Source organism: Onychostoma macrolepis, chromosome 05 (genome assembly GCF_012432095.1).
Source record: "Onychostoma macrolepis isolate SWU-2019 chromosome 05, ASM1243209v1, whole genome shotgun sequence".
In the NCBI taxonomy this organism is placed as follows: Eukaryota; Metazoa; Chordata; class Actinopteri; order Cypriniformes; family Cyprinidae; genus Onychostoma; species Onychostoma macrolepis.
This window is the reverse complement of record NC_081159.1, coordinates 10134291-10149057: the sequence shown is the minus strand read 5'-3', so window position 1 is coordinate 10149057 and position 14767 is coordinate 10134291. Positions and strand designations below refer to the sequence as shown.

At 37.2% G+C, this 14767-nt stretch overlaps 1 protein-coding gene and 1 long non-coding RNA gene across 6 annotated transcripts in view; both read right to left on the bottom strand.

Annotated features, from left to right (window-relative positions):
* The window catches only part of LOC131541506 (uncharacterized), a 41772-nt gene extending 40638 nt beyond the window's left edge, over positions 1–1134 (bottom strand). Inside the window, exon 1 of the long non-coding RNA XR_009271524.1 lies at positions 955–1134. This is a non-coding gene — a long non-coding RNA (uncharacterized LOC131541506). The remainder of the gene's footprint in view (positions 1–954) is intronic.
* A 2651-nt stretch (positions 1135–3785) lies between these two features.
* Positions 3786–14767, bottom strand: part of mef2cb (myocyte enhancer factor 2cb) — a 72608-nt gene continuing 61626 nt past the window's right edge. For 3 of the 5 annotated variants that reach the window (XM_058775602.1, XM_058775601.1, XM_058775605.1), the window contains 4 exons: positions 6435–6607; positions 5441–5570; positions 4663–4798; positions 3787–4394 (listed from right to left, as the gene is read on the bottom strand). In XM_058775602.1, coding sequence (XP_058631585.1) covers positions 4031–4394; positions 4663–4798; positions 5441–5570; positions 6435–6607 — 803 coding nt within the window. In that variant the 3' untranslated portion in view covers positions 3787–4030. Of the gene's footprint in view, positions 4395–4662; positions 4799–5440; positions 5571–6434; positions 6608–14767 lie in introns of all 5 variants that reach the window. The other 2 variants (XM_058775606.1, XM_058775604.1) reach the window with 2 other exon arrangements.

Genomic DNA, 14767 nt, shown 5'->3' with positions numbered 1-14767 from the left:
ACACGTATCAAAGTTAGAGAATACTCGGGAGCATCATTTACATACTACAGCCTATGTGACAACTTCATGATGTTCTCAGATCTGGGGAAAAATACTAATGAAATTCTCTTCACAGGTGACCAGAATCTATGTGATGAAAGTGGCCTATTTTGAGCATTAAAATGTTACATTTTATGTACAGGCCAATTGCAAATAATGTGATCAATCAACTAGAAATTGCTTAAGATGCACTAGACAAATAAAATTCGACTCATAATACAAATACAAAATTAATGTCTAATCAAAGAGTGAATATGTAGCCTATGCCGAATTTGTGCAGTATGAATGTATGTTTTAACGCATCTGACAGAGATTAGTTCAGTAATCTCAGTTTCACCACAGAAGCGGGTGAATGAAATAGATAAAGGCGACATTGCCTGACACAAAATCTTTTAACCATTGAACAATGGTGACATCTTGTGGCCAAAAGGATTCACTGTCTCTTCAACAGCCTTTACCGTTTCTACAACAATGTAAATCTCAGGTCTTACGTTTCCTTGAAAACCTTTTACATTGTTTATACATGCAATTAATAAACAATACACACATTCAAAGGTCGAGTTTAGGCTGTAACGCGTAGGCTACACATTAAATACGTTACTACTGTTAATACCAGTTATAGGCTACTAATAAATGTGTTAGCTCTTTTGCTGGAATGTAAGAACATATTTGACTAACGTTCGAGAGCTAATATTTTCAAGGGAAAGAAGAAACTCTTTCTGCTCAGGGGATGTTATCTGAGGGATGTTCAGGTGTTGTGAGCGATGTTAGCACTTGTGTGTTCATCAGAAGAAGCTCAGATTAAACATGTCCTTTCACAATCCTATCACTTTGGAATGCCATGGCGACCAAACAACATTAGAGCAGAAGCAAAGCAAACTCCGAATTTGTTTATAAACGTTTTGAAGCTCTTACCTCCCTCAAAACATGAAAAGCTGTAACTTTTACCGATGTTCAAATGATTTCTTCCTGTTTATGGCATCGTTGCTTTATTCTACTATGTCTTTTAGGGGGGTTGGCTGTGTAAGACGTTGTTGACAGGTGAGAAATCTCGAACATTACACCCTCTAAACTCAAGAAAATGCGCCAAATTCAGCTTCCGGTTCCATATATGGACTGGACGCTGTGCACGCGACAGAAAAGCGCCTGGAAGCCTTCTGATTGGCTGAACAAACTGAATAGCTATTCGTGTGATATCTTGGGACGCATATTTCAATAGTATCTTTTAAGAAACAGGATACAATTTTACAAAATTGTTCTGAGAGGATGCAATGTGTGAATGTACGATGAATATAGTTTAAGATTTTATTCAGTCAGACTAAGTGTTTGTTGACTATCACAGCTTCTATGGTGCGTAGCTACAAACCATGAATGGTAAAGCCTTGTGCATATTTGAAGACAGGCCCACACATGCTGACCATAATAATAATAATAATGAACTGATGCTTCTGTGATTAACCATTTTGAGTGGAAAACTGTTTGATTTAGAGATACTTAACAAATACATGTTCACACAGATATATCTTGCAGTCGAGTTGAGGGACAGAACACAATAAAAATCACACCAGGACGTCTGTGTAACTAAGAAAGCCAGTAACTTTACTGAATTCTCTGCAAAATACAAATACCTTTTTTTAGTCCCAGCAGGAGAAACAATTTTTATTCCATACATTAATTTGTACTACATACAGCTGAATCAAGTCCCTTGAGATACAGAGATGTGGTTTAATTTAATGACATCTTGTCTTCAAGTGGCGACAAAGTCCAGCTTGTGCCGCTGAAAGCCTCTTTCTCCTGGTTAGAAAACAAAAAAGACACTTTCTTTCAACCTTACCCATTGTAGGTTTATACAAGCTACATTTGTTACTACAGAATTTTTCAGCATTTTTTTTTTTCATTTTTATTTTGTCATTTATATACTTAATGGAAACAACACTCGAGAGAGAGAGAGAGAGAGAGAGAGAGAGAGAGAAACAAAAAGATCAACCCAAAAAATCTATTAAAAAAAAAAAAGAAAGAAAAAGAACCGGAGAGTCATATATGGACAGTTGAAATCTATATAACAAACAATGGCATTTTTCACAATACTGTACACTTGTTAGTTAGAGGAGAATGTTCCCAATTCTCAACAAGACCAACTCATTGAAAGGTAATCTGAGGCACTGGGAGGGTGAGTCAGAGGTACCAGCCACTAGCATGAACAACTTGTGAAGAAACACAATGGTCTCAAACCCAGAAAGGATAATGGATCGGCAAACATAACATCACTTTTTGTCTTTGGTAGAAAAAACAGACGAACATATGTCCTGTCAAAATCACAGAATGCACAATGATAGATATGTATATCAATTGAACAAAACTAGTCACAATCCACTAAATGATGATACAAGCTTACACAAGCAGTCATGAGGTATCTATGACTGTGCTGTCTTATATTATAAAATCTTCAGTGCAATGTCAATTAATGTGACACTGGAAAAGGTTGTGAATTTTCCAGACCAAAGTGGATACCTTGTGCTTATTAAAAAAGGGGGCATATTTATGAGTGCGACTGAAATTTGAAAGCATCATTCTGAATGCATTTGCCCCTGAAAGACTCAGTCCGGTGGAGGGAAAAAAAAAAGAAGAGGAAAAGAAAGACGATTAAACGTGTGCAACTGCACATCCCCGCAATGGGGAAAAAGTTATGACCATAATTTTTATCATATATATTCATATATTAGAAAGCTATACACAAGCATGTTAATTTCACAGATTTTTTTTTTTTTTAAAAAGATTCTTAATATTATTATTCAATATACTTAGAAATACACGTTTAAAAACGAAACTTCTACAAAGAGAGAGAAAGAGAGAAAGAGAGAAAAAAAAAACATTGAGCAAAGCAAGGGTTCACTGTCTTAGATTTCATGGCTTACGGTTTGAAAAGCCCAAGGTTTCTCATCCTTTTACTATCATTTCTCATATAAGCAAAGCTATCAAAACACATTCTGGCTCTTATAAACTACAAAAAGCCACAAAAATGCTTTGCATTGTATTCCTTTTTGATATGAAAATATAAGCAAGTGTATCATACAATTTTTTTCTCTTTTTCTTCTTTTAATACTGAACGACAACTGCAAATCCTAGGTTAAAATGTCATCAGACTGAAGTAACATGGCTCTTAATTTAAAGTCCTTCATCTCCGTCCTGCTATTTTCTTTCCTTCAGCAGGAGAGTTAATTTTTTTTTTTCCTGAAATACCCACTCCCCCATAACTTAACCAAAGAACCTGCACATCTGTACAATCCTTCGAAATTCTTGCATAACAGTTATGTTTGTGTGAAATCAGCAACCATGACCCTTCCCCGTGTCCCAGCCTTTTGTCTATGTACAATACGTTGAACCTGCAACATGACATTGTCACCCATAACATACATTTAGCGAAGGGGCCCTCTGAAGAGAGTGGCACTAAAAAAGGAATCTGTACATATTGTACTGGTACACTAACTCAAGTGCTAAGCTGTCACCTCTCTGCTGTGCTCCTCTTGTGGCTGAACATCACTGAGGCAAGTACTTTACAAAAAAAAAAAAGAAGAAGATCCAAGAGTACCTGACACTTTTTGTTGGTTTGTTACTCTGCATACATGTACACCTACACAACGTGTAAATATATATGCATATATAGTAATTCTTTACATTGTATTCCACACACTGCACAAGTTATGCATAGTAACCCCACCCACTAAACCCTCCCCAACCCTGGTGTATCAGTCCTCCTTCCCGCTTCCCTCCCTGAAAACCCGTCAATCACAACAATATGTATATCAGACACACTCTGATAAAATAATAATAATAATAATAATAAAAAAAAAATACAGGTAATTTCGAGAGCACTTCCTCCCCTCTCTACAGCAAATCAGAGAATAAGGGAGAGCAATGATTAGCGCGTGAGCCGCTTCGCATGGGGAGGTCAAGATCGAGGATGGGGCTGTCCAAAGGGGGGCATTGCTTATCATGTGGCCCACCCCTCTGAGAGGCGGACACGCTTGATGGATGGGCTGTCTTGCTCGTCCAGGCCAGGCCGGCCCAATCCTAATGGCGAATGGAAGTCGGGACGGTGGTCATCGCGGTCGCTGCCTTCATGCGAGCTGCCGCAGCTGCTGAGGCTGTCAGCCGGGGAGCGGCCCGAGTCCTGTCGCCCCTGCGGGGGTGGGCCCTGGTGCTGCTGGTGGGACGGTAGCGGGCCGTAGCCGGCGGGCGTGGTGCTGCTGGATCGATCTCTAGGAGGAGAAACAGGTTCGGACTTGATGTGCAGGCTTTGAGTAGAGGGCAGGGAGAGATTTGAACCCTGACATAAGTGAGTGCTAGAGCAATTTCTGTAGGAAGGAAAGGAAATGAAGGGGGTTACGGATCGGAATGAGTGCTGGTGCACTCCTGTACACAGGTGCCAAAGATACAATCAAATCACTGACATTTCTTTAACAATACTTCAACTATTGCAGAATTGTGAAAAGTTTTCTATACATTGAAAAAGAACAGTAAGGGTGAGAGAAAGTTGCACATATTAAGTGCGTGAGAATTAAAATAGGCTATTTGACGTGTGTATACGTAATTAAGTGCATGTGTGTTTGTTTTTGGACTTACCCCAGCTGACTGAGAGCAGAGTGCTGCATGTTCTGGATCTGATGCTGCTGCCATCCACTCATTGAACCCAGATGCAGAGTGTTGGCACTGTTAAAGCCAGATATCGAAGACAGATCCGCACTGCTCAGAGAATATTCTAAAAGAAAACACATGACCTGTGTTAACATTTGCATCCTAAACTATAGTGCTGCTTATTTGGATGACAATGTCTCCGCCTGCTGGAGAGACAGAGCTATTACATGCAGAATAGGCAAATCAATGAGATTCTGCACTCAGTGTAGGTTTAAAGCAGTAATATCCCCAAAAAATAAAATTAAATAAAATAAGTAAATAAATAATTAAATAAATACAAACCATAATAATAAATCAAATTAATTAAGAAAAATGAAGATATTTGAATTCCAATAATCTATACACATCATGTTGTTTTCATAGATTTAATAAAAGTTTAACTTTTATTAAGTATAAAGTTTTATTTTTTATAAAAGTTTTATATTTAGTCATATATTTAATACTGCAATACTGTTATACTTAGAAAAACACAGAAAAAAAAATACAAAGAGAGATGGAAAAAATCATTAAGTGAATTAAGATTCACGGTCTCAAATTTCATGATTTAGGTTGAAAAGCTCAAGATTTATATTAAAATAAAATATATTCCACTATTGGAAAATATTCAGCTTAAGATGTGAAATCTGTACAGTATATAGTACAAAGTGTACTCATTGTTAGTGTCTGTGCATGAATATAGTTTTATGGCAGGTCAAGTTCTACCTACCAGTACCATATGAGGTGGAAATGGCTGATGGGTAGCCGCCCATTCCCTGTCCCGGTAGAGTAGGTGTCGCTACAGAAACCACGGGGGTCGCCAGTGACTGCGCGGACTGAGAGTTGTTTATTCTCTGATTCTATAAGAAGAGGAAGAGAGCAGAGGAACACATATAAATGACTTGTCACGTCAACAGACTTGAACATATCTGTATCTTCATCAAAGCACCACCTCCCCCTCAAAATAATGAAAAAATCGAATAAAAAAATCTCTTTACATGAAGCACCACCGAAGCCTCTCAACCTATGATTTACAATCCCTCATAGGGCATTGGTCGCTATAGAAACTCAAGGTCTCCAAGGCAACAGAGGGGTTGGGTGTGTTTTTTCCTCTTTAGTCGTGCTGGCATGATGACTGAATGATGTGAAAGAGATTTAAAAAAAGCAGAGGTGGAGATGGAGAGGTCAATAAGGCCTGAAAATGAGGCTCTTATGACCACTAGATGTCACTCTGGAGCTTGGCTGTGTAAATGTTCCTTATTCACTAATACGACTTTTACAGGTCAGCATGTGCACTATTGGCATAAGAACAATAATCTGAGGGCACGCTATTCATTTTTTTATGCGCATAAGGATGACAAATGCTCTTCGGGTCTATTAGCCCGTGTCACAGGTTTGAGTGACAGTGTCACTTACCAATAGAAGGTCAACATCCTCCGACTGATGGCGGTAAAGGGAAGGTGATAAATCCAGAATTAGTGAAGCTGATGGCCGCCTATGACACTATGTGAACCTACAGGTGAGCACTTTGCTAAACAACACCAAAGCTGAGGAGACTGATTATGAAGGACTCTAACCTATTTTTTTAGTTTATGAAACTACTGGAGAAGAAATGAGAAGAAAGGGGAGGAGAACCACGGACGATTATGAAGGAACTGAGGTGCATGGGTTGTATCATCAGGGCTCTTAGTAAAATTGAATGCAACACACTGTGGTGAACTTACAATAGAGGGCATGTTGTTCTTGGCTCCGGGTGGGATGAGAACTCGTAGGTCAGGTTTACGGCTGTTCATCCCCAGGTTCACTGGTGGAGGGGACTTGGCCTGCATGCTTTTGTTCATACCTCCAGAGGACACCAGAAGTCCTGGAGAGTTACGGTGGTTTCCATAGCCATTCCCTAATGTGACACAGAAAGGGAGGGAAAACGGCGTTTAAACACAAGAGAACCAAATTAAGTACATCAAACTTTCACCATGCCACACAATTTAAGCAAGCTTCATTTGACTCCCTCGCCTGCACCAGAATGCACCATTTCCACCGTCATCTACTGTGAAGCCTCTATTCAAGCCTGTCTGCAGCTCTCCACACGGTTCCAGTGAGCCTTCACCACATGCAGCCATTAAACACCGTTTTATCCGTTCTGGAGTATTGCAACCATCTTTCACCAAGAATGTGCTCTTTCAATTCGATGTTTCCACACCATTTCACACAACTTTCACCTCCACCACCACTCATTCATTTGTACCAAGCACTTGGTAAACACACCCTCTCATTCACCCTCCATCAAACCAAACCAGACTAATTCAACTAGCCCAAATCACCCCATCACGCTCGAATGATTTTCACTCATGAATCATTATATGTCATTATGATTCAAAATATGGTTTTTGTCGGCCTCTGCGTAAAAAGATCCAATTTCCCAGTTCAACTGATTATCAAGGATAAGCTACATAATTTTCTTGAAATTCTTGAACGGTAGGACAAAAGGTTTTAAAAACAGCAACATTTTCACTTTGAAATTAATATGAGATACAATTACATTATTTTATTTATCCAAATTATTACATTATCACGTCAAACCTGTAATAACGCAATACTTCATATAGATTAAAAATATATGAATCTTATTAATCGTATACTCAGAAATGTAAAAGGCATGTTCAAATAAAACAAAACAAGTCTTTTTTTTTTTTTTTTTTAATTGTCATATATAGAGATGTAAGGGCTCACAAAACAGCTTTGAACAGCCACAATTCATTCTTTGCAGTGGGGATGAGGAAATAACATGGCATTTGATCCCCGAATGCATTTAAACAAAACAAAACAAAGAAAAACAAAACACAAAACAAAACAAAACATAAACATAAAACAAAACAAAACAAAACAAAACATCAACACAAAACAAAACAAAACAAAACAAAACAAAACAAAACAAAACAAAACAAAACAAAACAAAACAAAACAAAACAAAACAAAACAAAACAAAACAAAACAAAACAAAACAAACAAACAAACAAAAAACATTCACTGGTAAGATTAATGGTGTAATTCATAATTTGTCAGTAGTTGTGCAAATTTTTCTATAAAGTATTAAAAATGTAACTTGGTGAAAAACATGATGCAAGTCTAGTCTCTCATAAGAGTGCAAAGGTCTATGTGCAGCTAAATGTAAAGAGGATGAGGTTTTCGGTCTTAAGCTAAGGCGATTTCATGTTAGATAGCTTGAGAATGTTTCTGTTTCTGAGCAAACTGTTGCAGCATCATGTGTCTTTAAAAAAGTTGAGAGATGAAAATGTGGAGTGTGGGTAGATGAAGAGAAAGAGAGGAGAGAGATGAGGCTCATTTGTTCCTCTCATGGTTTTGTGGTAAGGAGGCAGGTGTTTGATGAATAGAGACAGGTGGCATTGGTTGGTGCTTTAAGAACTAGTGTCAAATGAGAGCAAAACAGTAAAAACTTAATTAGAAAGCTCATTAAAAAAAAAATACATTTAAAAAAAAAATGTTATTTTTTGACAAGAACACTGATGTTTTTGTTCAAACACTTCATGTTAGCCAAATTCATTTCTTTCTTTGGAATGAATTAAAAAAAAAAAAAAAAAAAAACCTGCAAATCCATTACATTTAATTTACAAGTTACATTTGAAAAATTTGAATGTACAATATGAGGGAGAAAATGGATTTTGAATGATATTCCAGTCATTTCAGGACCCTTTATTTAAACTGTAAAGGATCACTCCAAGTCCCATCTGGAGCACAATGGGAAGGTTGCCACTATCACATCTCATTTCCCAAGGCAGCAGTCTCTATAAATGACATAAAATCCATGGCCCTTAAGTATTGACAGTGAAGGCCATCATTTGGCAATCAATGATAAATACATGTGTGCACATGTGGCTTTCTCTTATGACTACCAGAAGTGGATCAGACAAGCAATCTTTATTCCTCATCCACAATTGCTAACCCGACTTCATCATTTCCAAAGAACCAGAGGGGTACATTATACTGGAAAAAAAAAAAAAAAAAAAAATACAGAGTACAGAGTCTTTGTTTCAATCCAAATCCCTCAATTTTTTTTTTTTTTTTTTGCTTTCGAGGGGGAAAATGTGGAGTGCTGCATGGCTTTTGCCACTTAAAAGAGGGTTAGGAATTATACGGTAGACATAAATGAATTTCCCAATCATACACTCGAGAGGAAAACTAGATGCAGATGTCGTCCTCGGCAATTTCGCCATGGTGATTTTTCTTTAATTTGAAGGCGATGGTTTTTGTTGTTTTCAAATGAGAAGTCTTGAAAGCGCAATTTGCACGATTCAAGGAAAATAAGGAGGACATGAGTCGGGAACCAGGAAGAGTAACTGTGATTGTGAGAGATTGTGTTTGTACAAGTGTGAGCGGGTGGATGTTATGTGCCATGTGCACTGATACATTTCCTGTCTCCTCATACATAGTGAAGTACGGGGCTCGAAAAACAGCTGGCTGGAGCTCTTCTCTAAACACTTAAACAGCTACACTTCATTGTTCACAGTGCAGATGAGGAAATAACACAGCATTTGATCAAAATACATTTCCACGCTTTGAGATCAATCCACAGCACTTGTGGCATAATGTTGAAAAAAAAAAATGAACTCATCCCTGCTTTTTTTCTCTCTAAAATAATAATAATAAAATAATAATAAATAGTAATTATAATAATATTCCCTTATGCTAAAAATGTATTTGAAATACATTTATTTCATGCTAAGTATATTACAAATGCATTTACATATTTATGTACTTAATATATACCCTGCAGTTGTGCTTTTAGTGTACTAAACTGGTATACTTAAAGTCTGCTAAATTGGAACAACTAATTTTGTACTTAATGCACTTCAGTTGTGCGGAAGTAGTGCTGAAGTCCAACTAAAGATATACTAAAGTATATTTGATTGTGCTAAAGTGGAACTATTGCAATTATATTTCAGGTACACTTTAAATATCTTGTATTTAAAGACTGATATTATTCAAAGATCATACAATCCTCATTAACAGTGAGATTAAAACACATTTTAGGTTTAATATTAAGAAATGTTCATTGCGCACAAGTAGTACTCCAAATAAAGTTTAATTCTAATTTTTATATCAGCAAGTCTCCAGCAATATGTCACAAAATATGTTAACAGATTTGAACTATACTTAGTATGAAATAAATGTATTTTAAATATATTACTTTTTTACTAGGGTCATTACAGTGAGACACTTACAATGGAAATAACTGGGGCCAATTTGTAAACATTAAAATCACTATTTTTCTATAGTATAGCCACAAGACAATAACAGTATGCATGTTGACATGATTATAGTGAGAAAAAAATGATTACTAAAATTACATGCTTAACATACCTCGAAAATTTTGATATGTGTACTTATGTCTTGTATTTAAGTAAACATTTTCATTTAAAGTCTTTTAACAAATATACAAGGTTCAGTGTATATCTGTGCATTTTGAGCTTTTTAGCTTTAAGCCATTTGACAAATGCACAATCACAGCGGAAAAACTGTCATTATTACTGCACAAAAGGACTGAGCGAAGCATTCATAAAGACTGGCCTCAGTTCTCTGCTCTGGTAACCATAGAAACCTGTGATTTTGTGATGTGCGCAGATTAATTAAATAGCCTTGTACAGTACAGTACACCCTGAGCCAATCATGAAACACATGGAGTGCTCAGATCACACAGACCGAGGTGTATTTAACAAGCAGGCCACCGTCATTAGTGATCAGCAACACCAAGCAAGAGTTAAAGTGACCCGTCGAGAGCAGACAGACGGAGACGATGAGTTCAACTAAGGACATGTGCTAGACACCGCTGATGAATGAGCCTCGGAGACTTGATTTATGGATCAGAAGCAGCACAGCTGGGATTCAGGTGGCCAATAAGTAGCACAAAACTCATTTTTCTCATGCTATTCACTGACTTTTACAGTTGTTTGTTCTAGAATGCATCTGAGAGCCAAAACCGGTGCGCCAGGCCACAACAGTGTCCATCTTCTGACGCACGCCGTTTCCCTCACAAAAGCCACACAAGTCTCTTCCCTGTGTGCTCGTGGCCCAGCTATCGCCTTCACAATGGGGAAGTACTAAAATTACAGCTGCCCAGAAACAAGTGGTCCCCTCCTCACACACAAATCGCCTGATGTGTACACATGATAAAGGAACTTAACTGTAAATGGGCTTGGCCTAAGTTTCCACTCAGTGTCAAAGCAAGCTGGCCGGCTAGTGTGGTTAAGTACACGCTCGCTTTCCCTGCGAGTTGGAACGTCTCTGATTTCTTGTTGTGGTATAACGGCCTCATTTAATCCTGTTGTCCGTGTTTGTTGATTCGGTGTTGAGGTTTCAGGCCAGCTCTGGTTCTAGCAACTGAAAGAATTTCAGAGGTGTGGTAGGAGCAGATGCCCGGAAACAGTAAATTAACAATAAAAAACACAAAGAAAAACTCTGCTTTGAAACTCCACCTAAGAGGTAAAAAAAGACTGGCCGCTTCACTTTCTCATGTGTTGGCTGACCTCTCCGTATCTCACAGCACAACCCTATGTGTCACAGATACATAAATACACATAGCAGAGCATTTGCGGTTGTCTGAGAATGCCAGGGTGCTGGCCGAACAAATAACTGTCTGCGATAAACATCATACCATGACACACATTTGCTGGAACATGCTGGCAAAACACCAGTACATACATTACTTGGGGAAAATATATATATATTTTGTTCAAATATATTAAATATATACAGACACATACTATTCTTTTTTTTTCTTTAATGTTTATGCCTTTTATGTCCACCAAGGCTGAATGTATTTGATAAAAAAGTGAAAACAGTAATATTGTGAAATAATATTACAATTTAAAATGGTTTGTTTAAAATGGTTTTAAAGACTGTTTTCTTTTTATCGATATTTTAAATGGTGAATTTTCAGCAGCCATTATTCCAGTCTTCAGTGTCACATGATCTTTCAGAAATCATACTAATATGCTGATTCGGTGCTAAAGTAAAATTTCTTATTATTATCAATATTGCAAAACAGTTGCTTTTTATTTTGTGGAAATTATGAAAAAAAAAAAAATCTGGAATTTTTTATCATTAGAAAGATCAAAAGACGGCATTTATTTGAAATAGATTTTTTTCGTAACTTTACTATGTAATATGTAATGCATTCTTGCTGAATAAATGTATTCTCTGTATGTGAATGTAAGAGAATGTATTCTCTTGTGAATAGCATTAAGAATCAAGAGGTAACTAAGGGAGAAAGGAAAAAGACTTATGACTGTCATATTCATATTAGACCATTAAAACTGGGGCCGTTTGTGTCGTTTGACTCTCTTCGACTCTCGTTTCCAGAGTTGTGGCCTACATCAACTCCACACTGTGCCCTGTGTTAGCCTGTAGTCGGCACAATGGCTATATTTGATGGCTGTAGACCTTGAATGTGGACAGCAGAGCCACACTAACAAGTGGTACTTTTGTGCATTCGAGACAGTGAGGAGAGGGGGTCAGTTGACAGACTTCACCCTTACCCTCATACAATAGACCCAGGGCCAGACAAGGTTGCCCAGCGGTATCCCAGCAACCCAAAAGCCAAGTTCAAAACATCTACTGTCCTGCTTTAAATATCCAAGCCATGCTTCTGTACTGACCACTGGTTAGTGGTTAAGACCAGCAGAGCTCCACACACACACACACACACACACACGCAGACGCAAACAGATGCGCAGACACGCATACACAGAAGTCCACATAGACTCGGAGGCAACCACAAGTCAAAGCACCACTGCGACTGTGCAACTATCCCTTTCAAGTGGATTGTTCTTGTATACAGGAACTCATATATAAACTTTTCAAAAGCATTGGGCTACTAGATCGTAAAATATTCCAAGTACATTTCACTCCAAACATACGATAGTTGTTATCCTACAAAAGACATGCAGCAGAAGTACAGGGTGAGAGGAGAGTTGTGTGCTATCATGTTCAGACAAGAGCTTAAGTAACCAAACAGAGGACACGGGTCAAACAGTGCAGCATCTGGCTAATGCCAATATGCTTGTTTACCTCTTTACTAATAATAAACTCTGATATTTACAAAGCTTATATGGACAAACTATATTAAAAAACACATAAGAAGACTGTGTGCAGGTGATTTCACCAAACCTGACAAATTCAACAATAAAATTGTTGAAAGCAAATACTAAAAGTTTTAGGGTCATTAAGATTTTTTTTTTTTCTTAAGAAGTTTTAATTGAGCAAGGACGCATTAAATTGACCAAAAATGACAGTAAAGATACACTGTGTGCAGAATTATTAGGCAAGTTGATATTCTGGTCATATTTTTTTTCCAAGAACATTTTACCAATTCCAAACCACATCAATCTTAGTAACTACTATCAATTTTGTATTTAATCATTTATAAGTGATATATAATTGCCCATGAAGGCTGAAAGTTAAAAATTCCTTATTTCAGGTGTGCAGAATTATTAGGCAGGTTTTCTTTTACAGATAAAATGAGCCAAAAATGAGATTGAACTCAAGAATAAAAGTAAAACAATTATTAAATGCCCATGAGAAGGATGCAATACTAATGCAATAATAGAATTAGCAAAGTTAAGGCATGACCACTGGGCAGCGAAATGCTCATTGGGTCAGCAGGGTCAGAAAAAAACAGGCGGAGAAGAAAAGACACCTTAACTGCAAAAGAATTAGGAATTAATGCCAAGAATTAGGTGAGAAACCATCAGGAACCATTTAGTCTCCAGCACCATCATTTTCCAGAACTGCAACCTTCCTGGAGTCTCCAGAATTACAAGGTGTCAGGTTCTCAGAGACTTTGCTTGGGTAAAAAAATATTTTAAATGACTCTCACTTAATAAGAATAACATGCTGAAGTGTTGTGAAATACACGAAGACTGATTTTTTATAGGCTTTATGGACAGATAAGTTGAGAGTGACTCTTGAAGGACCAGCATCACATCCTCTTGTGCCACAGTTTGAAAAATGTATCTTCCAGAATCTGGCAGTAAGTTTTAGAAGCTCATTTTTAATCAATCCTGCAAGACAGACTTTTCAGGATAGGAGATGAACTAAAATGAGCTCCCAAAACTTACTGCCAGATTCTGGAAGATAAATTCTTCAAACAGTGGCACAAGAGGATGTGATGCTGGTCCTTCAAGAGTCACTCACAACTTATCTGTCCATAAATCCTATACAAAATCAGTCTTCATGTATTTCACAACACTTCAGCATGTTATTCTTATTAAGTGAGGGCCATTTAAAGAATTTTTACCCAAGAAAGTCTCTGAGAACCTGACACCTTGTAATTCTGGAGACTCCAGGAAGGTTGCAGTTCTGGAAAATGATGGTGCTGGAGACTAAATGGTTCCTGATGGTTTCTCACCCAATTCTTCACCTTAATTTAATTATTTTGCAGTTAACGTGTCTTTCCTCTCCACCTGTTTTTCTGACCTTGCTGACCCAATGAGCATTTCGCTGCCCAGTGGTCATGCCTTAACTTTGCTAATTCTATTATTGCATTAGTATTGCATCCTTCTCATGGGCATTTAATAATTTTTAACTTTATTCTTGAGTTCAATCTCTTTTGGCTCATTTTATCTGTAAAGGAAAACCTGCCTAATAATTCTGCACACCTGAAATAAGAAGTTTCTGACTATCAGCCTTCATGGACAATTATATATCACTTACAAATTATTAAATACAAAATCAATAGTAGTTATTAAGATTGATGTGGTTTGGAATTGGTAAAATGTTCTTGGAAAAAAAATATGACCAGAATATCAACTTGCCTAATAATTCTGCACACAGTGTATGTATAATGTTACAAAATATTTCTATTTCAGATAAATGCTATTCTTCTGAACTTTCTATTCATCAAAAAAGTATTATGGTTTCCACAAAAATATTAATCAGTACAATAAAGGATCATGTGACACTAAAGACTGGAGTAATGGCTGCTGGAAATTCAGCCGTGTAGTCATAAGAATGAATTATTAAATATATTACATTTAAAAAA